Raw genomic sequence first — 27,588 nt, forward strand, 5'->3', positions numbered from 1 at the left:
TTTGGAAAACTGACCAAAACATGTGCTAAGATGTAAACTCATTTTTATTTTCATTTCATGTTTATTTGGAAAGTAAACAAATCCAGTGGCACTGTGTTTTTTTTGCTATCTACTTAATTACGTAATAAATAGTAATTGAACTTCTGACTCAGAATGAGAAAAAAATTTTTATTTCAAAATCTGAATGCTTCTTAGTTTGGAGTGTCATCTTCTGTCTTAGTCCATTGGGCCGTAACCAAAATATAAACAGAGTGGCTGATAAGTAGTAAACATTTATTTCTCTCATTTCTGGAGGCTGGGAAGTCCATAATCAAGGTGCCAGCAGAGGTGATGTCTGGTGAGGGCCTGCTTTCTAGTTCATGGATGGCCATCTTTGTGTTGTGTCCTTAAACGGTGGGAGGGAAAGGGAATTCTCGGGGTCCTCTTTTATAAAGGCAGTAATCTCATGCATAAGGGCTCTGCCCTAATGACCTAATTACTTCCTAAAGGCCCCAACTCTGAATACCATCACTTTGAGGGTTAGGGTTTAACATACAAATTTAAATTTTTTTTTTTAGATACAGAGTCTTACTCTGTCACTCAGGCTAGAGTGCAGTGGTGCAATTATGGCTCACTGCAGCCTTGACCTCCCTGGCTCAAGCGATTCTCCTTCTTCAGCCTCTTGAGTAGCTGGGACTACAGGCATGTGTTACCACATCTGGCTAATTTTTAAATTTTTTTAGAGACAGGTCTCATTATGTTTCCCAGACTGGCCTCAAGCTCCAGACCTCAAGTGATCCTCTTGCCTTGGACTCCCAAAGTACTGGGATTACATGCATAAGCCACCATGTCTGGCAACATATAAATTTTGAGAGGACACAAGCATTTAGTCTATAGTATTCCACCCTATTTTCCGAAATTCGTGTTATTCTCATATGCAAAACATTCATTCCATCTCAATAGCCCCAAAAATCGTAACTCATTTCAGCATGAACGCAAGAGTCCAAAGTCTCATGTGAATACCATCTAAATCAGATATGGGTGAGGCAATTTCCTCTCCAGCTGTGAGCCTATGAAATCAAACAAGTTATATGCTTCCAAAATACAATGGTTGGACAGGCATAGCATAGACATTCCCATCCAAAAGGGCAAAATGGGAAAGAAAAAAGGGGTAACAGGTTCCAAGTAAGTCTAAAACCCAACTACATTATACCTTAAGGTTTGAAAATTGCCTTCTTTGACTTGATGCTCCACCTTCCAGGCCCACTGGTGTGGAAGTCCCACCTTCCAAACCCACTGGGGTAAGAGTTTTGTCTTCTGGACCCACTGAGGTGGTGGCCCTGCATGGCAGCTTTGCCGTGTAGGGGTTGGGCCTCCAAGACCCTGCCCCTAAGGCTTTGCGTGGCTCTGCCTCCATGGCTTGCTGGGCATTGCCCTGGTGGGGGCTCTCTACAGTGACCCTGGCCCCCACAGTGGTTCCCTTCCTGGGCCCCACTCTGCAGGCTGGGGTCCAGTGCCCATGACTCTCTCAGGGTGGAGTTCCAGCTCTCCTGGGCATCCTTTGAAATCTAGGTGGAAGTGACTACACCCCCATGCCTTTGCTGGGTACAATGCATGCTGCTCTGCCCAAAGGGCAGCTGAACAGTGAGGCACTGGAGTATAGGACTGAATTTTACAATGTAAGAAGGTGCCTTGTGAGGGAGTGGCATGCCCTGAAGTCTCAAAAGTGCTGGTGGCCTCTCCTCTGAAACCATTTTTCCCCCAGGGTCCTTGCACTCTGGGTCTGTGATGGGAGGGACAGTGCAGAGGATTTCTGACGTGCCTCTGGGGTCATTCTTCCATTGTTTTGGACAATACCTCCTGTCTTCTGTTGAGATGGCTGACTAATCTTATTAAATGGTCCCTTGGCTACACTCTCCCCATTTTCTTCCTAACAGTCTTCTTCATCCTTTCAATACAGATAGGCTGAGAGTTTTCCAAATCTTTAAGTTCTTCTTCCTCCTTGATTAACAATTCTGTCTTTGGATCATTCTCTCTCCTCACATTTTATTACAGTATAAGCAGTCAGAAGAAATCCAGCTGCTCCTTCAACACTTTGCTAAGAAATTTTCTTAGCCAAGTATCCAATTTTATCACTCACAAGTTCTACTGTCCACAAAACACTAGGACATGCACACAATTCAGCCAAGTTCTTTGTCACTTTATAGCAAGGATGGCCTTTCCTCCACCTTCCAGTAATGTGTTCCTCATTTCTGTCTGAGATCGCATCAGAATTACCTTTGCTGCCCATATTTATACTAACATTCTCTTCAGGATCATTTAGGTATTCTCAAAGAAGATTGAAGCTTTTTCTACTGCTTTCCTCTTTTCTTTTTCAGCCCTTGCCAGAATTGCTTTTAAAGATCTATTCATGGCAATATAGGCTTTTTTCTAGCCTGCACATCAAAACTCTTCCAGCCCCTACCTGTTAGCCAGTTCCAAAGCTGCTTCCACATTTTTAGCTATTTGTTACAGCATCACCCCACTTCTCAGTACCAATTTTCTGTTTTAGTCCATTTGGGTTGCTATAACAAAAATTCTATAAACTGGATGACTTACAGACAATGCACATTTGTTTCTGATAGTTCCAGGGGCTGGGAAGTCCAAAATCAAGGTGCTGGTAGATTGGATGATCTGTGAGAACTCATTTCCTGGTTCATGAATGGCTGTCGTTCTGCTGTGTCCTCAAATGACAAAAGGGCAAGGGATTTCTCTGGGGCCTCTTTTATAAGGGCACTGACCACCTCCTAAAGGCTCCACTTCCTAGTATCACATTAGAGGGTTTGGATTTAACAGAAGTATTTTGAGGTGGCACAAACATTCAGTCTGTAGCATTCTTTAAGTAAGAAATCTCTTATGATTATCATATAGATATAATTAAAATATATATGGGGAAATTATATTTTATATATCTGTCTGGCTTAAAATAATCAAAATATTATATTTATTATATATTATGTCCTTAATAAAACCATTTACTTGGAATCTAGTTAATCAGAGGCTCATCATGAGAGTTTGGCCCAAATTTCTAAGCTAGATGGGTAGTAAAGCAGGGTGCTTTGAGATTAGTCGTATGTGGATTTACATCTGAGCTTACCTGCAAATTGCCAGTTAGTGAACTTGAGCAAGTTTTTTACCCCCTGAAACCAAGTGTCCTCATCTATAAAATGGAAATAATTCTTCCTGCAGTACTTTAAAATGCTGCTGTGAAGATTTAATGGGTTACATATATGTAAAGTGCTTACTTTAGTGACTGACAAATTGTAAATTCTCAATAAATAGTGAATCCCTACAATTTGCCATTTTCTTCTTGGAGTTGAATGTTGAGTTGAATATTTCACTGGAAAACTACTGTGGTCAGGTAGAGTTGCATCTGTTATTTTAAAATCTGTATCTTCATTTGTTCATGAGGAAATGTTTATAACCAGCTACTGTATACCAGGAATCATAGTTGGGACCCAAAACTAGTCTTGTGATATAGGAAGCACTTAAGCGAGGCAATATCCACCAGGGGCTCTCTGGGACCAAGTGCTAGGTCATTGTTCTGTTGTTTGAATTTTTATTGGAAGAAGCACAACTGGCAACTTGGTCTTTTTAGCTGATTGTGTATCAAGGATAGAGCACAATCCTTACTTAAGTAACCAGCATTCATTGAGCACCTTCTATATACAGGGCTCTGTGCTAGGCCTTGTGAAAACCACACAAAAACATAAGATATGGTACTTGCTATGAAGCTTATGTCTAATTGGGAAGATCAGGCATATTTACATAAGTCATTAGTTAACAATGTAATGTAGTACATAGGAGTACTAAATAAATATGTTAGACAGGGTTAATTTATCAGAAGGAGGGAGCTGTATGGATTGAAATGATTAGAAAAGATTTTGTGTCACTTGGGCCAAGGATGAGTTTTAAATTATGAACAGAGTTTTGTTTTGTTTTATTTTTCGAGATGGAATCTCACTTTGTTGCCCAGGCTGGAGTGCAGTGGCACGGCTCACTGCAACCTCTGCCTCCCGGGTTCAAGCAATTCTCCTGCCTCAGCCTCCCCAGTATCTGGGACTACAGGCACATGCCACCATGCCCAGCTAATTTTTGTATTTTTAGTAGAGACGGGATTTCATCATGTTGGCCAGACTGGCCTCGAACTCCTGACCTCAAGTGATCCACCTGTCTTGGCCTCCCAAAGTGCTGGGATTACAGGCATGAGCCACCATGCCTGGCTGGACAGAGTTTTTATTGATAAGGTAAATGGGGGCATTCTGGGAGGGGAAGCTGTTTTAACAAAGGAACTGTCCAGGTATGTTCATGGGTCAGTGACGGCTCTGAACAAGGTTCATATAGCAGACCTGTGGAGATCAGCAGACACTATGTACAAGAAAGTGTCTTGGAACATCTGCGCTTGAGAATTCAGTGATGGCTTAAGACCAAATTTCCAATTCTAGAGCGACCATTCAATCAGTAGTCACTGAGTATCCACCATGTGCTAGGCACTGGGGTCTCCATGGTTACTGACATGGGACTGACCCCATCCTCATCTCAGGAAGCTTATCATATGGTTGGGCTGAGAGGTGAGAAGACAATCAAATAATCATAAAATCAAGTGTAAAGTTTCGCTTGTGACAAGTGCTTCAAGTATGTTATACTATAAAATGTTATAAAAGGAAATTTTACTTTTATTGAGGAAGTCAGGAGGGCTTCTTTGAGGAAGTAACCTTTGGTTTGAGAACTGCAGGGTGAGTAATGTGAACAAGGCCTACAAGGAGGGGGAGGTGGTTCAGGAAGAGGAATCTCATGTGTCACGGGGGAGTCTGGCAAACAGCTGAGACTGAAGGATCAGTGTAGCTGGAACTCAGAGTGAGGGCTCCCTGGTGTGACACTAGACTTAGAGTTCCATGGGCTGGAACATGCAGGGTGTTGTGAGCTCTGTTAGGGAGGCCTGTTTTTATTCCAAATCTAATGGGAAGCTGCTGAACGGCTTTGAGTGGGCTGTGGTGTGTGTCACCCCCACTGCAGTTGAGAACGGATTGAAAAGAAGCCAGGCTGGATATAGATTGGCCTGGAAGGAGGTCATTGCATTTGCCTAAGCACTTCAAAGGCAGGGACAATTGAAACTGAAGAATAAGCAGATCTTTCTGAAAGCTATTTAGGAAGTAAAATTGATAGGACTTGGTAACATATTGGCTAGAGTGGGTTTCTGGATGCACTCACTAGATGCATGGTGGTCATATTAGTTTGTTGTTGCACTGCTATAAAGAAATACCTGAGACTGGGTAATTTATAAAGAAAAGAGGTGTCATTGACTCATGGTTCTGTAGGCTGTACTGGAAGCATAGTGGCTCCTGTCTCTAAGGGAGGCCTCAGAAAACTCATAATCATGGTAGAAGGCAAAGGGGAAGCACGTCTTACATGGCTGGAGCAGGAGGAAGAGAGAGAAGGGGAGGTGCCACATATATATATATATATATATATATATATATATATATTTTTTTTTTTTTTTTTTTTTTGAGATAGAGTTTTGCTCTTGTTGCCCAGGCTGGAGTGCAGTGGCACAATCTCAGCTCGCTGCAACCTCCGCCTCCCAGGTTCAAACAATTCTCCTGCCTCAGCCTCCCAAGTAGCTGGGATTACAGGCACCCACGACCACACCCAGCTAATTTTTTGTATTTTTAGTAGAGCCGGGGTTTCACCATGTTGGCCAGGCTGGTCTTGAACTCCTGACCTCAGGAGTTTTGATCCACGCGCCTTGGCCTCCCAAAGTGCTGGGATTACAGGCGTGGTGCCACACACTTTTAAACAACCAGATCTTGTGAGAACTTTATCATGAGAACAGCATCAAAGGGATGGTGCTAAACCATTCATGAAGGACCCACCCCATGATCCAATCACCTTCCGCCAGGCCCTACCTCCAACACTGGGGATTACAACTGAACATGAGATTTGGTGGAGACACAGATGCAAACTGTAACAGTGGTTCTACTCACTGATAAAGGAGGCATTGGAAGAGGAAGATCAGGCCTCTGAGGGAAGATATTGAGATCTGTTTCAGACGTGTTGTGTTCACGGTATCTTTGAGACACCTGATAGGAGCTGGTAATTAGGTAGTTGTATTATGGGTCTGGAGCTCAGAACAGAGCTTTGAACTAGAGCTAATGAACTTTGAGCCCACACACAAGTGTCCAGTGACCTTCCCTGAATTGCATATAGATGGCTGCTGAAGTTGTGTATGAGTGTGAGATTGCTTAGGGGAGGGCAGAGAATGAAAGAAATGTGGAGTGGTTCTGTGACTAGGCCTTCAGAAACTTCAACAGATCATGGCCCAGTGGAAGAGGATGAGCTCTCCAAAGAGACAGAGAGGTTGCAGCTGTTGTCTTTGGCTGACAGAGGCTTTAAAGTATAAGCACATTGGTTGTTTACTTAATAGGAAGTCCTGAAGATAGCTCCACAATATCAGGGGGCTGAGATCTTGGAATTCCCCTCAGGTTTGCAAGAAGGCTGCCACTGTGGAGGTTATTATAACCTCATATAACTACAAAACAGGTAATAGGATCAAGCAGAGTCATTAAGAGAAAAGTCTCCTGGTGTACCTCTTTTGTTTTGTCAGAGGGAGAAAGTATGTCTCAGAAGCTCCCCAGCAGATTTTCTCTTCATTCTTACTGTCGAGAACTGAGTCACATGGCCACCTCTAGCTGCAAAGAGCTCTGGGAAAGTATCTTGCTTTTGTAGTCTGTGTATTGGTGTCTTAGTCTGTTTTTACACTGCTATAAAGAACTGCCAGAGACTGAGTAATTTATAAAGAAAAGAGGTTTAATTGACTCACAGTTCCGCATGGCTGGGGAGGCCTCAGGAAACTTACAATCATGGTAGAAGGTGAAGGGGAAGCAAAGACCTTCTTCACATGGTGGCAGGAATGAGACAGCTAGCAAGTGCAGGGAAAACTGCCTCTATGAAAACATCAGATCTCGGGAGAACTCACTCACTATCACGGGAACAGCATGGGGCGAACTGCCCCCACGATCCAATCACTTCCCACTAGGTCTCTTCCTAAAAGCTGGGGATTACGATTCAAGATGAGATTTGGGTGGGGACACAGCTTAACCATATAAATTGGCAAATGGACAAGAAAAAAAGGGTGTTGATAGCAGTTGAGTAGCAACAGTGTTGTCCACCACAGGTGACAGGGGAGGGTCATTCATATGAAGCCAAGGAGTGTTTCAAAAAGGAGACAGTAGTCAGCACTACTGAATGTGGCTGAAAAGTCAAGTAAGATGAGGACTGAAAAATGTCCATTGGATTGAATGACATGGAGGTCATTGGTGAATAAAGTGTGAACTGCTTCAATGTCAGCGTAGGCCTGGAATATAGATTAGGGAAGGTATCAAAAGGCGTCTAACTAGGTTGAAAGTATCTTTGTTCCCCAAGTGAAGAGAGGCAAATCAAGGAAGCTTGCTGTCATGTAGCTTTTAAAAATTCCTCTAGAAGATGGAACAGGTGATGAAATTATAAAACCACACTCTAATCCATCAAGTCTGTCACTTGCTATCCATTCAACCTTGGGCAAGTTGGAAACTGAGCCTTAGTTTCCTAACTGCACCATGGCAATTGTGAGATAATACATATAAAGCTCTTTCTACGGTATCTAGCAAATAATGAATGCTCAGTAAATGTGAGCTTTTATTATGATTCTGTTGGGCTAGTTTTTTTTCCTATGTAGATCTTATGTTGATACAAGTTTATTTTATGAATGTATGATTACTACCGACATTAAAAATATTTCCATTGTTAACATGAAGCATGAAATACTTCTCAAGGACCTTGGGACAAAGCTTGATAAAGTCAAGGGCTTATGTGATATTTTTTAAGTATGAATATATGGAGAGAAGTTATTTCTAATTTAATGATTAGAGACTGAAAAGTCATATTGAAGTAATTTCTTATATATATATATATCAAAGGATGTTTTGTCTGGTGTTTACATTTCATGTACGAATTACATTTTCTACATTACAGTGTATCATTGTCAATTACTGGAATGCCTCATGAAATATAAACAAGAAGTCTGGAAAGTAAGTTTTGGGTCAAATTTAACCCATAGTCACAAACTTAATTTGTATAATACAGTAAAAACTGTTTACATATTAAAACTGTTGTTTAGGTCAAATTTATTGACGTCCTATTATTTTGATGTGGCAGAACCTAAAATTCTTTCTTTAATGGTTAATTATTTATCATTTAGAGCAGAAATGGTACTTTAAGAACATCGTGTCTTGATGGATAAAGTAATTGGACGTATCTTATTCTTGGAATTAAGCTAATATTATATGTTATGACAAACAATTTTATTTAATTTGAAAGGTTGCTTGAGAATGTGTCCTCTTTCAAATAGGGGATGTGAATGTTTAAGAAATGTGATTAGGGAAATGTTTTTTCAAATACGGTATTTGGCAAACTGTCTTATGCTATTCTAAAATCTTTCTTTAGCATCAATCTGATTAGAGATGAATTTGTTAGAAGATAAAGTACTTTGTACTCTACCTGTGAGGGCTCATTTACAGAAGGACCAGTAAATAAATAAATCATTAAAATATAATGTTTTAATGTGATCTAATCTATGAAGCATGAGATTCCAGGGAAATTACTCACCTCAACCCCTCCATTAGAATTTTCACTGCTTTGGTAATGTTGAAGTCTCTACCTTTCTTTTTATTTCATGATGCTAAGTCAAAATATGCTTGCTGTTTCCTTTAGGATCTTTTGTATGTGATTGCGTATGGGCCTTCACAAGTGAAGCCTCCAGCTGTGCAAATGCTTTTCCACTACTGGCCCAATTTAAAACCTCCTGGGGCAATAAGCGAGTACAGGGGGTTGCAGTACACAGGTAAGAGGAGAGGAGCCCTGTGATGCCCCATCTGTATTTCTCCTGTGCCACACTGGCCTCACCTACTTATACATATATTTTTATCTTGCTGGATTATATTTTCTATGCCTTTGGACATGGTCATAAATCCTTTCTGAAACTAAGTGGTTTAACGATGAATTAATTCAAATCAATTTCAAAAGCATTTATGGCATCAGGGCAAATTGCCTTAAGTCTCAGTCCCATTTGCTATACCACTGGCTGAGGGTCTTAACTCTGGCTACCATTAATCACTCCACAGGGATGAGCAGTGAGAGTGATGCTGCAAATTTGCTCATCATTTAGCAGAAACCCCAACTAGCAGATTCTGCTCTGATAAGAAGACTTGCAGCACTTTCAATATCACCAGCTCATGCACTAAATAAAAATTAAATGACCCAGACTGGGCACAGTGGCTCACGCCTGTAATACTAGCACTTTGGGAGGCCAAGGAGGGCAGATCACAAGGTCAAGAGATGTAGACCATCCTGGCTAACATGGTGAAACCCCGTCTCTACTAAAAATACAAAAATTAGCCGGGCATGGTGGTGCGCGCCTGTAGTCCCAGCTACCTGGGAGGCTGAGGCATGAGAATTGCTTGAATCTGGGAGGCGGAAATTGCAATGGGCCAAGATCGCACCACTGCACTCCAGCCTAGCTGCAGAGCGAGACTCTGTCTAAAAAAAAAAAAAAAAAAAAAAATTTAAATGACCCCGATAGGCTGGGTGCAGTGGCTCATGCCTGTAGTAATCTCAGCACTTTGGGAAGCTGAGACGGGTGGATCACCTGAGGTCCAGAGTTTGAGACCAGCCTGGCCAACATGCAAAAATTAGCCAGTTTTGTTGCTTGTGCCTGTAGTCCCAGCTACTCAGGAGGCTGAGGCAGAAGAATCACTTGAACCCAGGAGGAGGAGGTTGCAATGAGCCAAGATCATGCCACTGCACTCCAGCCTGGGTGACTAAGCCAGACTCTGTCTCAATAATAATAATAATAATAATAATAATAATAATAAATAAAAAATAAAAAATAGGTCAGGTGCGGTGGCTCACACCTGTAATCCCAGCACTTTGGGAGGCCTAGGCGGGTGGATCACAAGGTCAGGAGATTGAGACCATCCTGGCCAACATGGTGAAACCCCGTCTCTACTAAAAATACAAAAAAATTTTAGCCGGACGTGGTGGCACACGCCTCTAGTCCTGGCTACTTGGGAGGCTGAGGCAGGAGAATCGCTTGAACCTAGGAGGCAGAGGCTGTGGTGAGCCGAGATCACGCCACTGCATTCCAGCCTGGGTGACAGAGTGAGACTCTGTCTCAAAAAACAAACAAAAAAATGACCCCAATAGCCTGGTTGCTCAGCCATTCAACAGTGAATGAATTTTGGTGTAATTAATAATGAGAAAAGAACATTAACTTTAAATATAATGACAGGTATCTACCAAAAAATCCTGCAAAACAAACAAACAAATCAACAACCTCCAGGTCCTAGGAGATTGTTTATGTATATATATTATTAAATCAAAGAAGAAACCTATGGCTAATGGAGTTTTTGATGCCCTTGTTCACCTTTTTGCCCCACTTAATTGTAGGTATAATTTTCTGAAAATGAGAGAGATGGATATTTTTGCAAGGTTGACTTTTCTCCAAGTTATTGTAGGATTGCACACTGATGTTCTGAGAATCTACTTTTTTGTTCGCATTATTGGTATTTACAAAGGTGATTTGAGGTGGTTTTCAAGGGAATTTAACTGAATTCAGGTGTCTGATTTACGTTCCTGATGAAAGACTTAAAATCAAGTGTTAGAGATAGTAATACTTGTTGTTTGGGCTTTTGGTGGCCCTTGGTGGGCTTATTCTAAACCCAAAATACATGGTAACAATAATAAAAACAATGAAGGTAGATAGTAAGTAAATTTTTTAAAATTGGAAATTCGTATCGTTGGTGCTGTATATCATAGATAGCAGAGAATGTTTGAGTGTTGCTAAGTGAAGGATTGGAATGTAAAAGCAGCACAACATACAGAAGCATTAATAGAATAAAAGGTGAAAAAACTGAAACATTTGACACTAACTACTTCTCATTTGATCCCTGAAATAAGCACTTACGTGAAGTATAAATGGATAATCAGTATTAAATAACATTTATTTATTCGATAAATATTTAATGAGTAACTACTCTGTGCCAGACACTGTACTTCCTGTTAATAATACAGGAACCAACACAAAACCAGGTCTAATGGAACTTACTACAATCTAGACATGGAAATCCATTCATTTTATTGAACAAATAATTATGGAATGTCTACTATTAGGCAGGCATTATTCTAGGCACTCTTGGTGAAACAGTAAAGAAAACATGAAAATCATTAATATCTTGGAGCTTACATTCTAATTGTTGGGGAAAGACCCCAAAACTGCCTTACAGGGTAATAAGTGCTAAAGTAGAACAAATACAGAGAGCTGTGGGGACACACAGGAAGGGTCTCTAACCTCACCGGGATGTGGGCATGTTTGGGAAGGGGTATTTGTTAAGGCAGATTCTCAAGTAAGTGACATTTAAGCTGGTACCTGAAGGATATGTACACACTGGATGTCAGAAACGGGTGAGGCATGAGTGAATAAAGTGTGAGTTGCAAGGCAGAAGGTACTGCAGGCAGAAGATAGCACGATAGTATTTAGGAATTGGAAAAAGTCCAATGTAGCCAGATATTGGAGTGAGAGGAGGAGAGTAGCCAGAGATGAGCAGAGAGGCTGATAGGCCTGGGAAGGAGTTTGGATTTTATCCTAACAGCAAAGGGACGCCAGGCACAGGTTTTAGATGGAGAAGCCACTTGATGAGATTTGCCTGTTCAGAGCATCTCAAAAACCCAGCAAACTGACAGCCACTTCCACCCATCCCCGTGGCCATTGCCCAAAGAAGGTTCAGTCAAACCTGTCTTTACTGAAATAGCTCAGCCTATGCCCACTACAACCAGAGCAACTTTCATCTTAGTGTACCAAGATGTCTCTGTCTGAGGGCATTCATTCTTCAGTCCATCCTTGCAATGATGCGTTCATGCTTCCATTCTTTCAGCAGTCTGTTATGGGATGCCTGCTGCCCTCCAGGCACTGTCCTAGGTACTGGGGAAGTAGTTCTCTTGAAACTCCCATTCTAGTAGACCATGACATTCTGTGTAGGAAACAGAAGATCACAGAAAAAAAATCATTCTGGTCTATAGATTACTACTTATCCAGCACTGGCTGCTGGTCAGACATTGTTTAGCTGCTTATTATATTATCTAATTTTTTTTAGCCCTCTCCTAATTGAAGACAATCTATGGACCAGGCACCATAATGGGTTTTACAGATGTTTTCTCAATTAAACCTTACAAAAATGTTGGGAAGTCAGTTGTCCTATTTCTGTTCTACAGATGAGGAGTGGGACACAGAGTTTAAGTAACATGCCTAAATTCACACAAATAATAAGGGCACAGATTGAATTTGAGCCCCACATTTTTCTACTTTAACTGTGTTACATCACTTTTTTCAATTCAGTTCTTTAAACATTAGGTAAAGCATTAGAAATTGTCTGCAATGCCTACTGCAAGACATACCACAGAGTATCACCAGTATTTAAATGGCACTATAACCCCAAATATTCTTAATGAAAATTGTATGGATTTTATTAACTTAGAATCTCAAAGATGAAACGCTTTCTTAGGAACCAGCAACTTTTGTTTGTTTTCCCAGTGATTTACAGCATTTCCTCTTTAAAAAGTAAAAATTTGGCCAGGTGTGGTGGCTCATGCCTATAATCCCAGCACTTTGGGAAGCAGAGGCAGGTGGATCACCTGAGGTCAGGAGTTGGAGACCAGCCTGGCCAACATGGTGAAACCCTAGCTCTACTAAAAATACAAAAATTAGCCAGGCGTGGTGGTGCAAGCCTGTGATCTCAGCTACTGGGGGGTTGAGGCAGGAGAATCCCTTGAACCTGGTAGGCAAAGGTTGCAGTGAGCCGAGATTGCACCATTGCACTGAAGCCTGGGCGACAGACCAAGACTCCATCTCAAAAACATAAAAATAAATTAAAAAAAATAAAAAGCAAAATTTTTTTTTAAAAAGGAAAATTTACTTATAGAAAAATTACAGTAATGTGGCCGGTGCAGTGGCTCACGCCTGTAATCCCAGCACTTTGGGAGGCCGAGGTGTGCAAATCATGAGGTCAGGAGATCAAGACCATCTTGGCCAACATGGTGAAACCCCATCTCTACCAAAATACAAAAAATTAGCTGGGCGTGGTGGCACGTGCCTATAATCCCAGCTACTTGGGAGGCTGAGGCAGGGGAATCGCTTGAACCCAGGAGGCGGAGGTTGCAGTCAGCTGAGATCGCACCACTGCACTCCATCCTGGCAACAGAGCAAGACTCCGTCTCAAAAAAAAAAAAAAGAAAAATTATAGCAATATGTAAGGAGGAAAAACAACACCGCCACCCAGAAATGACTATTGTTAACATTTTGGTTTATTTACAGGTTTTGGTGAACTTTAAAAACTACAATTAAGATCATATTGTGTGTAATTACACAAGGCTCCTCCGAACTATTTATGATAAAAGATGTTAAACACAGGAAAGTTTAAAGAATCGCTATGAACACACAGGGTTAATGATTGTTAGTAATTCACCATAATTTTAACTTCACATATATGTATAGGAATTATATATTATTTTCTAAACATAGTTAACATAGGAATATTTACAGCTCATACAAAGAAGATCAAATAACAAGAATTTGGTGATCTACAATGTTTGTTCCTTTTTGGTTTATTAGTGTATATCAACAACAACTGCTCCAATTATTTTGGCCTTAAAGATGGAAAAAATTGGCCGGGCATGGTGGCTCACGCCTGTAATCCCAGCACTTTGGGAGGCCGAGGTGGGTGGATCACGAGGTCAGGAGATAGAGACCATCCTGGCTAACATGGTGAAACTCTGTCTCTACTAAAAATACAAAAAAAATTAGCTGGGTGTGGTGGTGGGCGCCTGTAGTCCCAGCTACTCGGGAGGCTGAGGCAGGAGAATGGTGTGAACCCGGGAGGTGCAGTTTGCAGTGAGCTGAGATCGTGCCACTGCACTCCAGCCTAGGTGACTGAGCAAGACAACGTCTCAAAAAAAAAAAAAAGATGCAAAAAATTGATGTCTCATATTTTTGTGGGACTCCCATGTGTATGTATATAATTAAAATGACTTTTTCTCCTGTTTAAAAAAAATGCAACAAATTATAACTTAAGTTTCTTGACAATGAAAATAGCCATTATGTTGTTCTATGCTTCTCTGCTTCCGTGGGAGAGAAAGAAATTATTGAGCAATTTTCCTGTTACAGTGTCCCAACTAGAAAATAATTTAGCCTTTGTTAGTAAGGAACAGCAGCAGTTATTCTTTAGTTTCCATTTGAACTATAGGACAAAAGATGTTACACAAGATGTACATCTCCAAGAAATAGACTCTACATTTCCAAGACAGGGACTGTATCTTTCTAAGACACAGACTGTTGCAAAAGCGGATAGAGAATAACTCAAGACAGTACTACAAGGTGAAATTTTGGTCTAGGCTACCAAATATCACATCACCACAACTGGATTTTTGAGTTATATACAAGTTAAGTGCAAGAAGGTCTACTAGTTCTTTTATATCACATTGAGTTCCTAGTTATCTTTTTTATTAACTCAGTCTTATCTCTACATAATTAAAAATGTTTTAAAACGTTTTTACCTGTGCCTTGTATACATGCAGAAAATCACAAATTTACAAGTGTTCATGGACCACGTCCTACCATATGTTCCCTCTTACACCCCAAAGGTAACTACTGACATGACTTCCAATACCCAAGATTAGTTTTGTCTCTTTTAGAATTTTATAGAAATGGAATAAGCCATTATTTATTTGTGTGTGTGTGTGTGTGTGTGTGTGTGTGTGTGTGTGTGTGTGTTGTATGTATGTGATTTGTTCATGGTGTTGAGGATAACTGTACTTTGTTCATTTTTTTGTTGCTGTGCCTACCAAATGAATGTACCATAGTTTACCTATCCATTCTATTGATGTCTCATATTTTTGTGGACTTTTGGATTATTCCCACTTTCTGGCTTTTATATATAATGTTCCTATGAACATCCTTGTATATGTCCTTTGGTGCATACTTGCATACATTTCTGTTAGGTGCCTATGGTGGAATTCCTGGATTGGAGGATGTACATATATCCAACTTTAATGGATAATGGCAAACAGCTTTCCAAAGTAGCTGTATTAATTTGTCCTCTCATTAATAGTGTATGAGAGTTCTTTTTGTCTCATTTTCCACATTTTGGTTATTATTTGTTTTGCTGGTTTTAAAAATTTTAGCCATTTTCAAGGGTGTGTAGAAGTATCTTATGATTATAATTTGCATTTCCCTGATTACTAGTGAAGCTGAACATTTCTTCCTATGTTTATTTGCCATTTGAACATCCTCTTATATGATCTTGGTCAGTTATACATGTTGCATGTTGCAAATATCTTGTTTTTTTATTTTCTGAATAATGTCTTATCATTAAATAAAGTTATTTTAATATTATCAACTTCCCATTCTTTGTCTTCATATTTAATCCTTTTCATGTCCTATCTAAGAAAATCCTTCCCTACCCCAAAATTATAATGCTTTTTTGTCATCTTCTATAATCTTTGTTTTTCTTCTTTTAGATGTATCTGGAATTAATTTTTCTATATGATATGAGGTAACGGCCAATCTCTTCTCTTATGGATGGCCAGTTGACTCAACATTGTTTATTGAAAATATTATTCTTTCCTTACTACTCTGTGGTACCATTTTTGTCATAAATCAAGTGTCTATTTAAAAATGGTTCTGTCTCTGGATTCTTAGTACAACTGGTTTATTTCTCCTTTTACCAATACCATACTGTTTTAATTACTGTAGCTTAATAATAAAATTTTATATCCACCTGTGCAAGTCCTTTACCTTGTTATTATTGCTCTCTTCATCTTCCTTGTCTTTACCTACCTTCTCCTCTTTCTGTTCTTTCTCCTCCTCCTCCTTCATTTCTTCCTCCTCCTTCAATAATATCTTGCCTATTCCTAGCTCTTTGCTAAGTTAAAGAGTTTTTCAAGTTAAACATATACAAACACTCATACTGCTAGGATTTTGATTGGGATTATCTTGAATCTGTGTTGAGATAATCTTGATCAATTTGGGAAACTGACTTCTTTATAATATTGAATCTTCCAATCCATGAACATGGTATATCTCTTCATTTATTTAGGCTTTTTTTAAGTTGCCCTCAATCCTTTCTCTAGTTTTCTACTAGATGTACATGTGTAGATGTCTTGCATATCTCTCATGTAGTTTATTCCTAGATATTTATTTTTAGAATATTATTGTCAATTATATATGTTCTAAAAATTACATTGTCTAACTCTTTGTTGCTAGTATGTAGATGCAATTAATTTTTAGTATATTGGTCTTGTATCCAGCAACTTTGCTAAGTCACTTTCACTTCTAATAATTTATTATGGTAGTCTTGCTTAAAAATTACTTTAATATGCACAATTATATTATTGTTGAATAATACACATTTAATGTCTGTTTCTCAATCCATAAGCCTTTTATGTCTTCTTGCCTTATTGCAGTGACTTAAATCTCACTGTGCTATGCTGATTCCTAAATCCTGTGCTATGCTGATTTCTAAATCCTTCCTGGTTTCTTCTTTGGCCCATGGGTCATTTAGAAGGAGATTTATAGTTTTATCCTTCTGTGGTCAGATAACATACTTTGTATTGTTTCATTCCATTGACATTTTTAACACTTTCTTTAGGGTTGAACATGTGGTCATTTTTGTAAATGTTGCTGTGTAAAGAACTTTAAAAGAACTCAAGAATGTAAAAAGAACTTCTATTTGGCAGTTGTTTGTGCAGTGTTTTACATGTGTCAATGAAATCAAATTTGTAATTGTTTAATTCAAATCCTGTATATTCTTATTATATTTTTGCCCATTTCTTCTATCTGTTACCAAGAGCAGGGTGTTAAAAATCTCTTGCTATGACTGTGGATTTGTCTATTCCTCTTTGTAGTTCTGTCAGTGTTTGCATTATATATTTTCAGGCTCCATTATTAGGTGTATACAAGTTTAGAATGCAGTATCTTCCCAGCTAATTGAAACTTTTACCATTATGATGTGCATGTCTTTATCTCTTCTAATACTTTTTGTGTTAAAATCTACTTTGTCTTATACTAATGTAGCTATACCAGCTTTCATGAGTGTTTGCATGGTATAACTTTTCCCATCTTTTAATTTTCAATTTTTTTTTGTATTCTTATATTTTATGTGTGTCTTGTAATCAGCATATAGTTCTTTAAACTCAATACTTACAATTTTTGCCTTTTAATTGGAGCATTTAGCCCATATATGTGTAATGTAGTTACTGGTATATTTGACTTTAAATCCACAATTTTCTATTGTAATCTATTTTTCCTGCTGCTTTTTTCTTTTTTCTCTTTTTTTTTTTTGCCTCTTTTGCACTGATTAAGTATATTTAAATATTTCATCACCTCATCTTTGGCTTAGTAAGTTATTTAGTCCTCTACTATTCTTTCAATCATTACCCTAGAGATTATATCATGCATTCTTGACTTATCAGTGTCCAGTATAAAGTAGTACTTTTATATTTTTGCGTAAAGTGGCAGAAGATTTTAACTCCATTTACTCCCTCCTGACTTCCATGCTATACTTTATTTTATATATATACATATATATATACATTCTACAAAACATAATTACTGTTGTTCAGTGCAGTCAGTTAGATTATATTTTCCTTTTTCTTGCTATTTTTCCCTTTTTGTATCTCTAAGCTCCTATCTGGGATTGAAGTTTTTAAAAATAATATCCTTTTAGATTTCCTTTAGTGCCATTCTACTGAAGATACGTTTTCTCAGTTAGTGTTTGTCTGAAAATGTTTGCTTTGCCTTTGTTTCTTAAGGCTATTTTCTCAATGTATACAATTTTTTTTTTTTTTTTTTGAGATGTAGTTTCGCTCTTGTCACCCAGGCTGGAGTGCAATGGCACGATCTCAGCTACCTGCAACCTCTGCCTCCTGGGTGCAAGCAATTCTCCTGCCTCAGCCTCCCGAGTAGCTGGGATAACAGGCACCTGCCACCATGCCTGGCTAATTTTTATATTTTTAGTAGAGACGGGATTTCACCATCTTGGCCAGGCTAGCCTTGATTAGCAGTCATTTTATTTTCGATACTTTGAAGGTATTTCATGATTTTCGTATTTTCATTGTTTCTATAAAAAGTTGACTTTCTATCAAAGTCAATTGCCAATTATTACTCTTTTGAAGGTAAACTTTTTTTTCTTTGTCTTAAAAGTTTTCTCTTTATTTTTTATTTTTGGCAGCTTTACTATGATATATCTAGTTATGATATTATGTATGTTTGTCTTTTTGGAGAGGTTCATAGGACTTGTTGATCTGTGGCTTGATGTATTTTGTCACTGGAAAATTGTCAGGCTTATCTCTCTTTTGTTAGTGATAGTACTTTATTAATGTATATTTTACATAAGTTAGATGCGCAAGTATCAAACATACAGCTGGGTCAATAATGACAAATGTATAATGCTCATGTAGTCATCATCCAAATAAAGATAATGGAATGTTTCCATCAACCCAGAAAGTAATGGTATGCCTTTTCCAAACACCATCCCCCTCTCTCATTCTGAAGTGATCACTATTCTGGTTTCTACATAATTCGTATATTCATCTAATTCAGGTATTCAGGTAAATGGAGATCAAACACGAAATATTTTTTCATTTCTGACTCCGTTCAGTCAACATATTACTGAGTTTAGTCCATGTTATTGTGGATATTAGTAGTTCTTTTTTTTATTGCTAAATATTCCATTGCATGGATATGTCATTTGTTTATCAACCTTCCTATTGATGTATATTTGGGTTGTTTTCAGTTTTTAGCCAATATACATAAAGCTGCTATGAATATCTTATACAAGTTTTTTTGTGGACTTATGCATTTATTTCTCTTGGGTATATACCTATGACTGGAATTGCTGGGTCATAGAGTTTATAAGAAATAGCTAAACAGTTCTCTAAAGTGTTTATGCCATTTTACATTTCATCCAACAATTTATGAGAGTTTCAGTTGCTCTCCACTTTGCTATCACTTGCAATTGTCTGTGTTTTTAATTTTAGCCATTCTGGTGAGTGTGTATCTTGTGGCTTTAATTTAAATTTCTTTGATGACTGCTGTTGAGCACATTTTTATATAATTATTGGTTATTCCTATACCTTATGAAGTACCTGAGAAAGTCTTTTACCAATTATTGATTGGGTTCTTTATCTTCTCTGTTGTTGATATGTAGTTGTTCTGTATTTAGTTTGACACAAATTATTTGTCAGATTTATATAATACAAATATTTTATTCCAGTCTGGTTACTCTTTTATTTTCTTAACAGTGTCTTTTTTGATGAGCATGAGTTTTTAATTCTGGTAAACTGAAATTTATCATTTTTGCTCTTATGGTTAATGCCTTTCATGTCCTGTCTAAGAAATCTTTGCCTTCTCCAAGATTGTGAAGATTTTCTCCTTCCAGAAGGTCTATATTTCCGTTTAAGTCTACGATCTGTCTTAAGTTTAATTTTTGTGTATGGTGGCTATGGCTTATTGTCTTCCTTATGATTTATATTTCCTTATTTCCAGTGCCCTTTGTTGAAAAGATTATTTTCTCCCCTTTGAAGTATATTGGCCCCTTGGTCATATTTATGTGGATTTATTTATGGACTGTGTTTGTTTTCATTTATTTGTGTCTCTGTCTGTACACCAATACAATTGTCTTAAATACTTTTATGTTATAGCCTTGAAATCAGATAGTTCAAATCTCTATATTTGTTCTTTTTCTTTGACTACTTTGGCTATTTTAGAGACTTTGCATTTCCATTTAAATTTTAGTATCAGCTTTCAATTTTCAATTTCTGTCGAAAAAAAAAACCCACTAAACCCAAAAAAAGGCCAGGCATGGTGGCTCACACCTGTAATTCTACCACTTTGGGAGGCCAAGGTGGGAGGGTCACATGAGGCCAGGAGGTCAAGACCAGTCTGGGCAACATGATGAGACCCTATCTCTGTTTATCAAAAACAGCAGCAGCAGCAGCAGCAGCAACAACAACAACAACAACAACAAGAATTTCTGCCAAAATAATCCTGCTGGGATTTTAATCTGGATTGTGTTAATCTGTGATTCCATTTGGAAAGAAATGGCATCTTAACAATATTGGATTTTTGAATCCATGAATGTGGTATATCTTTCTATTAGTTAGGTCTTTTACAATTTCTCTCAGTGGTGCTCTGTATTTTTCACTGTAAAAGTCTTACATTTCTTTTGTTAAATGAATTCCTAGGTGTTTGAATTTTTTTATGCCATTGTAAATGGCATTATTTTAAAATTTAATTTCCAATTGTTTATTGCTTGTGTAAGGAAATCCAATTGAGTTTTACATATTGATCTTTTATCTCATGAGTTTGCTAAATTCAATTATTAGTTCTAGTAGTTTGTTTATTAGTTGGATTTTCTACATAGGCAATGGTGTCATCTGTGCTACTTCCTTTCAAATCTTTATATCGCTTATTGCTGTTTTCTTTCTTTGTTTTATTGTCCAGTACTTTCACAACAGAGAGTCTGTTGAATAGAATTGATAAGAATGGATATTGCATTAGTCTGTTCTCACACCACTATAAAGAAATACCTGAAACTTGTTAATTTATAAAGAAAAGAGGCTTAATTGGCTCATGGTTCTGTGGGATGTACAGGTTTCTGCTTCTGGGGAGGCCTCAGGAAACTTATAATAATGGCAGAAGGTGAAGGGGAAGAAGGCACATCTTCAAATGGCTGGTGGGGGAAGGGTGTACACATACTTTTAAACAACCAATTCTCTGAGCACTCACTCACTATCATGAGAGCAGCAAGGGGGAAATCCGCCCCCATGATCCAATCACCCCTCACCAGGCCCCTCCTCCAACCATGGGAATTACAATTCAACATGAGATTTGGGTGAGGACACAAATCCAAATCATATAATTCCACCCTTGGCCCCTCCAAAATATCATGTCCTTTTCACATTTCAAAACACAATCATGCCTTCCCAACAGTCTTCCAAAGTCTTAACTCATTCCAGCATTAACTCAAAAGTCAACAGCCTGAAGTCTTATCTGAGATAAGGCATGTCCCTTCCACCTATGATCCTGTAAAATAAAAAACAAGTTAGTTAGTTACGGATTATAATGGGGATACAGGCATTGGGTAAATACTCCCTTTTCATATAAGTACCGCGCGCTAACCGATTGCACCACTGGAGCTCCAATACTCCCTTTTCAAAAGGGAGAAATTGGCCAAAACAAAGGGGCTACATGGCCCATGAAGTCCGAAACCCAGCAGCACAGTCATTAAATTTTAAAGCTCCAAAATAATCTACTTTGACTCCATGTATCACATCCAGGCCACACTAATGCAAGGGGTTAGCTCCCAAGGCCTTGGGCAGCTCTGCCCCTGTGGTTCTGCAAGGTACATCCCCTGCAGCTGCTTTCATGGGCTGGTGTTGAGTGCCTGCAGCTTTTCCAGGTGCATGGTGCAAGCCATCGGTGGATCTACCATTCTGGGGTCTGGGGGACGGTGGCCCTCTTCTCACAGCTCCACTAGACAGTGCCCCCACAGGGACTCTGTGTAGGGGCTTCAACTCCATATTGCCCTAGTAGAGGTTCTCCATGAGCACTCTATCCCTGCAGCAGACTTCTGCCTGGACATCCAGGCATTTCCATACATCGTCTGAAATCTAGGCACCAGCTCCCAAGCCTCAACTCTTGCTCTCTGCATACCCTCTGGCTTAACACCACATGGAAGCCACAGAGGATTATGGCTTGCACTTTCTGGAGCAGTGGTCTGAGATGTATTTGGAGCCCTTTTAGCCGCAGCTGGAGCTGGAGTGGCTCTAATACAGAGAACAGTGTCCTGAGATTGTGCAGGGCAGCGGGGCCCTGCCCATGAAACCATTCTTCTCTCCTAGGCCTCGGGGCCTGCAATGTGAGGTGGTGTCACAAAGTTCTCTGAAATGCCTTCAAGACATTTTCCCCATTGTCTTGGATATTAACATTTGGTTCCTCTTTACTTATGCAAATTTCTGCAGCTGGCTTGAATTCCTTCCCAGAAAATGGGTTTTTATTTTTACCACATGGTCAGGCTGCAAATTTTCCAAATTTTTATGCTCTGCTTCCCTTTTAAATATAAGTTTCAGTTTTGGATAATCTCTTTGCTTATGAATATAAGTATGCATTGTTAGAAGCAGCTGGGCCGCATTGTGAATGCTTTGCTGCTTAGAAATTTCTTCTGACAGAAACCTTAAATCATCTCTCTCAAATTCAAAGTTCTACAGATCCCTAGAGCAGTGGCACAATTCTGCCATTCTCTTTGTTGAAGGATAGCAAGAGTGACCTTTACTCCAGTTCTCAATAAGTTCCTCATCTCCATCTGAGACTGCCTCAGCCTGGAATTCATTGTCCATATCACTATCAGCATTTTGGTCACAACAATTTAACAAATCTCTAGGAAGTTCCAAACTTTCTGTCATTTTCCTGTCTTCTTCTGAGCCATCCCAACTGTTCCAACCTTTGCCCGTTACCCAGTTCCAAAGTGGCTTCCACATTTTAAGGTATCTTTATAGCAATGCCCCGCTTCTCTAGTATGAATTTTCTGTATTAGTTTGTTCACACACTGCTATAAAGAAATACCTGCAACTGGGTAGTTTATAAAGAAAAGAGGTTTAATTGGCTCATGGTTCTGTGGGTTATATTGGCTTCTGCTTCTGCAGAGGCCTCAAGAAACTTACAATCATGGCGGAAGGTAAAGAGGAAGCAGGCACATCTTCACGCGCTGGCAGGAGGGAGAGGTGGTGGGGAGGTGCCACGCACTTTTAGACAACCAATTCTCTGTGCACTCACTCACTATTATGAGAACAGCAAAGGGGAAATCCACTCCCACGATCTAGTCACCTTCCACTAGGCTGCTCCTCCAACACTGAGGATTACAATTTGACATGAGATTTGAGTGAGGAAACAAATCCAAGCCATATTAGATATTGTTGCTTTGTTCGTAACTTGAGGGAATATTTCACCATTAAGTATGCTATTAGCTGTAGGGTTTTGCAAATCTCCTTTATATCAGTTTCAGAAAGTTAAATTTTATTTCCAGTTGACTTAGATATTTTATTCTGAATAATTTTTGTTTTTTATATTTATTTATTTATTTATTTATTTTGAGACAGAGTCTCGCTTTGTCACCAGGCTGGATTGTAGTGGTGTGATCTCGGCTCACTGCAGCCTCTGCCTCCCCGGTTCAAGCAATTCTTCTGCCTCAGCCTCCCGAGTAACTGGGATTACAGGCATGTGCCACCACGCCCAACTAATTTTTGTATTTTAATAGAGACAGGGTTTCACTATGTTGGCCAGGATGGTCTCTATCTCTTGACCTCGTGATCCACCCACCTTCACCTCCCAAAGTGCTAGGATTACAGGCATGAGCCACCGCGCATGACCAGTTCTTAAATTTCACCAAATGCTTACATAAACTAAAACAAATAAACAAAAAACAGAAAAATGATAAAAGTTGTGTTCTTTATGTATCATTGTTTTCTGCTTTTATCTTTATTATCTTGTTTCTTTTACTTTCTTGAATCTAATTTTTTCTTCTTTTTCCTAGCTTCTTGGGATTAAAAAATTAGATTGTTTATTTCCAACATTAATTTTTTTCTAATTATCCATTTAAAATTACCAACTTCCCTCTAAGTTCTACATTTGCTGCATCCCACAAATTTTGATATTTTGGGTCTTTACTAGCATTCATTTAAAAATATTTCAACATTTTAATTGCTATATCTTTATTGCCTGTGTTATTTAGGAGAGCAGTTTAACTTGCAAATATCTGGGTTCTAGTTACCTTTTTGTTTTGATATCTATGGTAATTCCATTGTAATTAGTGAACGTTGCTTCTCTCATTTAACTCTTTAAAGGTGTTAATTCATTGTATCCAATAGGAAATTACATATTATTCTTGTAATTGTACCTCTGAATGTAGTATGATATTTTTCTCTGCCTCTTTGAAAGATTTTCTGTTTATTTTTGGTATTTAGTACTTTCATTATGTTCTGCTTGAGTGTGGTGGTTTTTGTACTTATTTTGCTTGGGGTTTGCTGAGCTTCTCGAATCTGTGGTTTTGTGTTCTTCATCAGTTTTGGAAAAATTTGGGATATTATTCTATCCAGATATTTATTCTGCCATTTCTTTTTTCTCCTCTCATTGCGGGACTTTAAAAAAATATTTGGTACTTTTTCCAGAGGTATCAAATACTCCATTTTTAAAAAATGTTTACCTGTGCATTAGTTTGGATTTGTATTAATTTTTGAAGTTCACTGATCCTTTCTTCTGCTGTGTCCAATATTTTTTAAAAGTCCAGTCAATGAGTTAGTAATTTTATATATGCTATCTTTTCTAATTATGTTTTTAGGTCTAGAATTTTCTTTTAGCTATTTTTTACAGTTTTCATCTCTCTCTGGGAATTTTCATCTGAATGATCTATTTCTGTATATTCTTTAATATATTTGAACTACTTATTTTAAAATTCTTATTTTTAATTTGAAATGAGTCTAGGTCATTTGCTTCTTTTCACTCTTTTCCTTTGATTATGGATCACATTTTCTAGTCCTTTCACATGTCTTGTAAATTTTTTATTGTATGATTGACATTGTAAAGAATATGTTGTAGAGACTCTGAACTATTTTATTTACCCTAAAAAGCATTGAATTTTGTATTTTGTATTTGCTGGTGTGAAGTTACTGGTGGATCACCTTCTTGCATCAAGGCTTAGCTTTATTTGTTTATTTTTATTTTAAATTTTCAGATTTTATAGCCTTCTTGATCTCTAGTCTTTTAAAACAAATTTTACTTGTACATATTTTTGTTTTTTTGTTTTTCCCTCCCTCCCTCCCTCCCTCCCTTCCCTCCTTCCTTCCTTCCTAACACGGTCTCACTCTTGCCTAGGCTGGAGTGCAATGGCACCACAATCATAGCTCACTGCAATCTTGAACTCCTGAGATCAAGTGATCTTCCCACCTCAGCCTCCTAAGTAGCTGGGACTACAGGCATGACCAATACACCTGCCTAATTTTTTATTATTTGTAGAGATGGGCCTCCCTGTGTTGTCCAAGCTGGTCTCAAAATCCTGGATTCAAGTGATCCTCCTGCCTCAGCCTCCCGAAGCGCTGGGATTACAGACATGAGACACTGTGTCTGGCCTAATTGTACATTTTTATGGGATGTAAAGTATCCCATACATTTTTGTTATAGCCTGATATTTTGTTACCTGCATAGACTGTGTAATGATCAAGTCATGGTATTTGGGGTGTCCATCACCTCAAGGATTTATTATTTTTATGCACTGGGGACATTTCAAGTCCTCTCTTCTAGGTGTTTTGAAATATACAATACATTGTTGTTAAATACAGTCAACCTACTCTACTATCAAATATTGGAACTTATTCCTTCTGTCTGTTTGTACCTGTTAACCAGCCTGTCTTTATCTGCCCTTCTCTTCCCAAGGGCTTAGATTTATAACTTGTTAAGCCAAGTATATTTCAGTTTTGCCTTTAGTCCTAGTGTATAACTATGACTCCTATAGCATTATCTTCAATATTTGTGTTATGTAGTGAAAGCAGTGTTTAGAGGGATATTTATAGCACTGAAGACATACAGTAGAAAAAAGGAACATGTAAAATCAATGCTATAATCTTCTACTTTAGGAAACTAGAGAAAGAAGAGCAATTTAAGCCTAAAGCAAGCATAAGAAAGTAAATAACAAAAATTAGAGAATAAGTCAGTAAGATTTAAAACAGGAAAACATAGAGAAAAATCAACAAAATTAAAAACTGTTTTTTAAAAAATCAGTAAGCTTCTAGCCAGTCTAACCAGGGAAAAAGAGGAAAAGACATTAGACACACATTTCTAATATCAGAAAGGAAATAGATATTACTATTTCCTGATCTCATGGACATTAAAAGGATAGTGAAGGATTACTATGAATAATTCTGTGTCTACAAATTTTTAAACTTAGGTCTAGAGCATGGTCTTCATTCCTAAGGTGTGACCTATCTGTTACAAACTATTGTCTCCTGTGTTCACTAAAGTTCTTTGCTTTGGCTACATTGGAAATACAACATATACCTAGCCCTTTGTGACCTCCAAAATCTCTGTTCTGCTTTCAACCATTGAGCAGAGTTCTCTGCTAGTCCTCGCAGAAGTTTGCTCTGAGCATATGCAGGCCAAGGACCTGAGGGATGCCCTTCCACTAATCTGTAATACCTCTTCTCGGCAGCTCTCCTCTGTACCCTACCTTTACTCACAAATTCCATCCGCCTTAGCATTTCTTTATTTTGATTTCTCTACCCACTGAAAATCTGTTTCTTCTACCCACCAAAAATGCTGATTTCTTACTGAGTTCCATTTTTCTATGCTGCATTTTGGAAATATCACCAGGCAGAAAGCCAAGGTGAATGTAGAACTTAACTTGTATGCTTTACTTTTTAAAAAAGAGAGCAGCCCTGTGCTGTATCTATGCCCAATGTCTGAAACCAGTTTGTCCAGTGGAAAGATAAGTTCAATACCAGCTTTTTATTATGGTTGTAACTGGAAGTTTCCTTATCTCTTCAAAAGTGGCTTCTGACACATTCTCATCCCTCTTTCTGGAATTCTAATGGCATTTATGTTAGACCTTTCTCTCATACATCCTTTTATGCATATTTTTTGTATTCCCCGTCCCCCACCATTTTATCTTTCTGTGCTTCACACTGAATCTTTTTCTGACATGTCTTCCTGTTCTTAAATTCTTTAGCCTCCTAGTTATATTTTTAATTTTGATTATTATATATCTTTTCTTTCTAAAGTTTTGTAGCCTTTGACCAACATTCCCCAAATTCTACCCCCCATTGTATTTTTCACTTCCAGAATTTCCATTTGGTCCATATGTATATGTGAGTGTGTGTGTGTGTGTGTGTGTGTGTGTGTGTATCTCCAGTTCTTTGATGATATTCTCTTATCTTTACTTTATAGAACATATTAAGCATAGTTATTTTAAAATCTGTTTCTGATGACTCAGTGTTCTGGATCCCTGGAGATTCTGATTCTCTTGTCTGTTGTTTCTTTTGTTTTTTTGTCTTCTTGTTTGTGTGGTTGTTTTTTATTGTGTTCAAGACAATAGATATAAAAACTATAAACCTAATTTGAGACTTAGTATGATGGATTCCTTCAGAGAGAACTTAATTTTGCTTCTGGGGAAAGGGTATAATTCTTAGGTCAGATTTTCATTGTTTGTGCTCTGTGGCTACTGTAACCACTAATTTCATATATTTACCTTTCCCTCTATATTCTTACCTTCTCAGGTTTGCTTACCCTTTGTGTGTATATGTGAAGTTACCAATGAACTTTTTGCTCATTTTTAAATTGGGGTGTTCATTTTATTATCTTATTATATTTTATGTTCGAAATATAAGACTTTTGTCAACATAGTGTGAATATGCTCTCTCATTCAGGAGCTTCCCTGTTCA

The 27,588-nt window shown here is 38.3% G+C and overlaps 1 protein-coding gene across 19 annotated transcripts in view; it reads left to right on the forward strand.

The window, feature by feature from the left end:
• The window catches only part of UNC79 (unc-79 homolog, NALCN channel complex subunit), a 280,888-nt gene that overhangs the window by 57,548 nt on the left and 195,752 nt on the right, over positions 1-27,588 (forward strand). For 18 of the 19 annotated variants that reach the window (XM_054530438.2, XM_054530441.2, XM_024231534.3 and 15 more), the window contains 2 exons: positions 8,029-8,084; positions 8,767-8,896. The exons of the other annotated variant lie outside the window; for it this stretch is intronic. In XM_054530438.2, coding sequence (XP_054386413.2) covers positions 8,029-8,084; positions 8,767-8,896 — 186 coding nt within the window. The remainder of the gene's footprint in view (positions 1-8,028; positions 8,085-8,766; positions 8,897-27,588) is intronic. 19 annotated transcript variants of the gene reach the window in all.

This window comes from Pongo abelii, chromosome 15 (genome assembly GCF_028885655.2).
Source record: "Pongo abelii isolate AG06213 chromosome 15, NHGRI_mPonAbe1-v2.0_pri, whole genome shotgun sequence".
In the NCBI taxonomy this organism is placed as follows: domain Eukaryota; kingdom Metazoa; phylum Chordata; class Mammalia; order Primates; family Hominidae; genus Pongo; species Pongo abelii.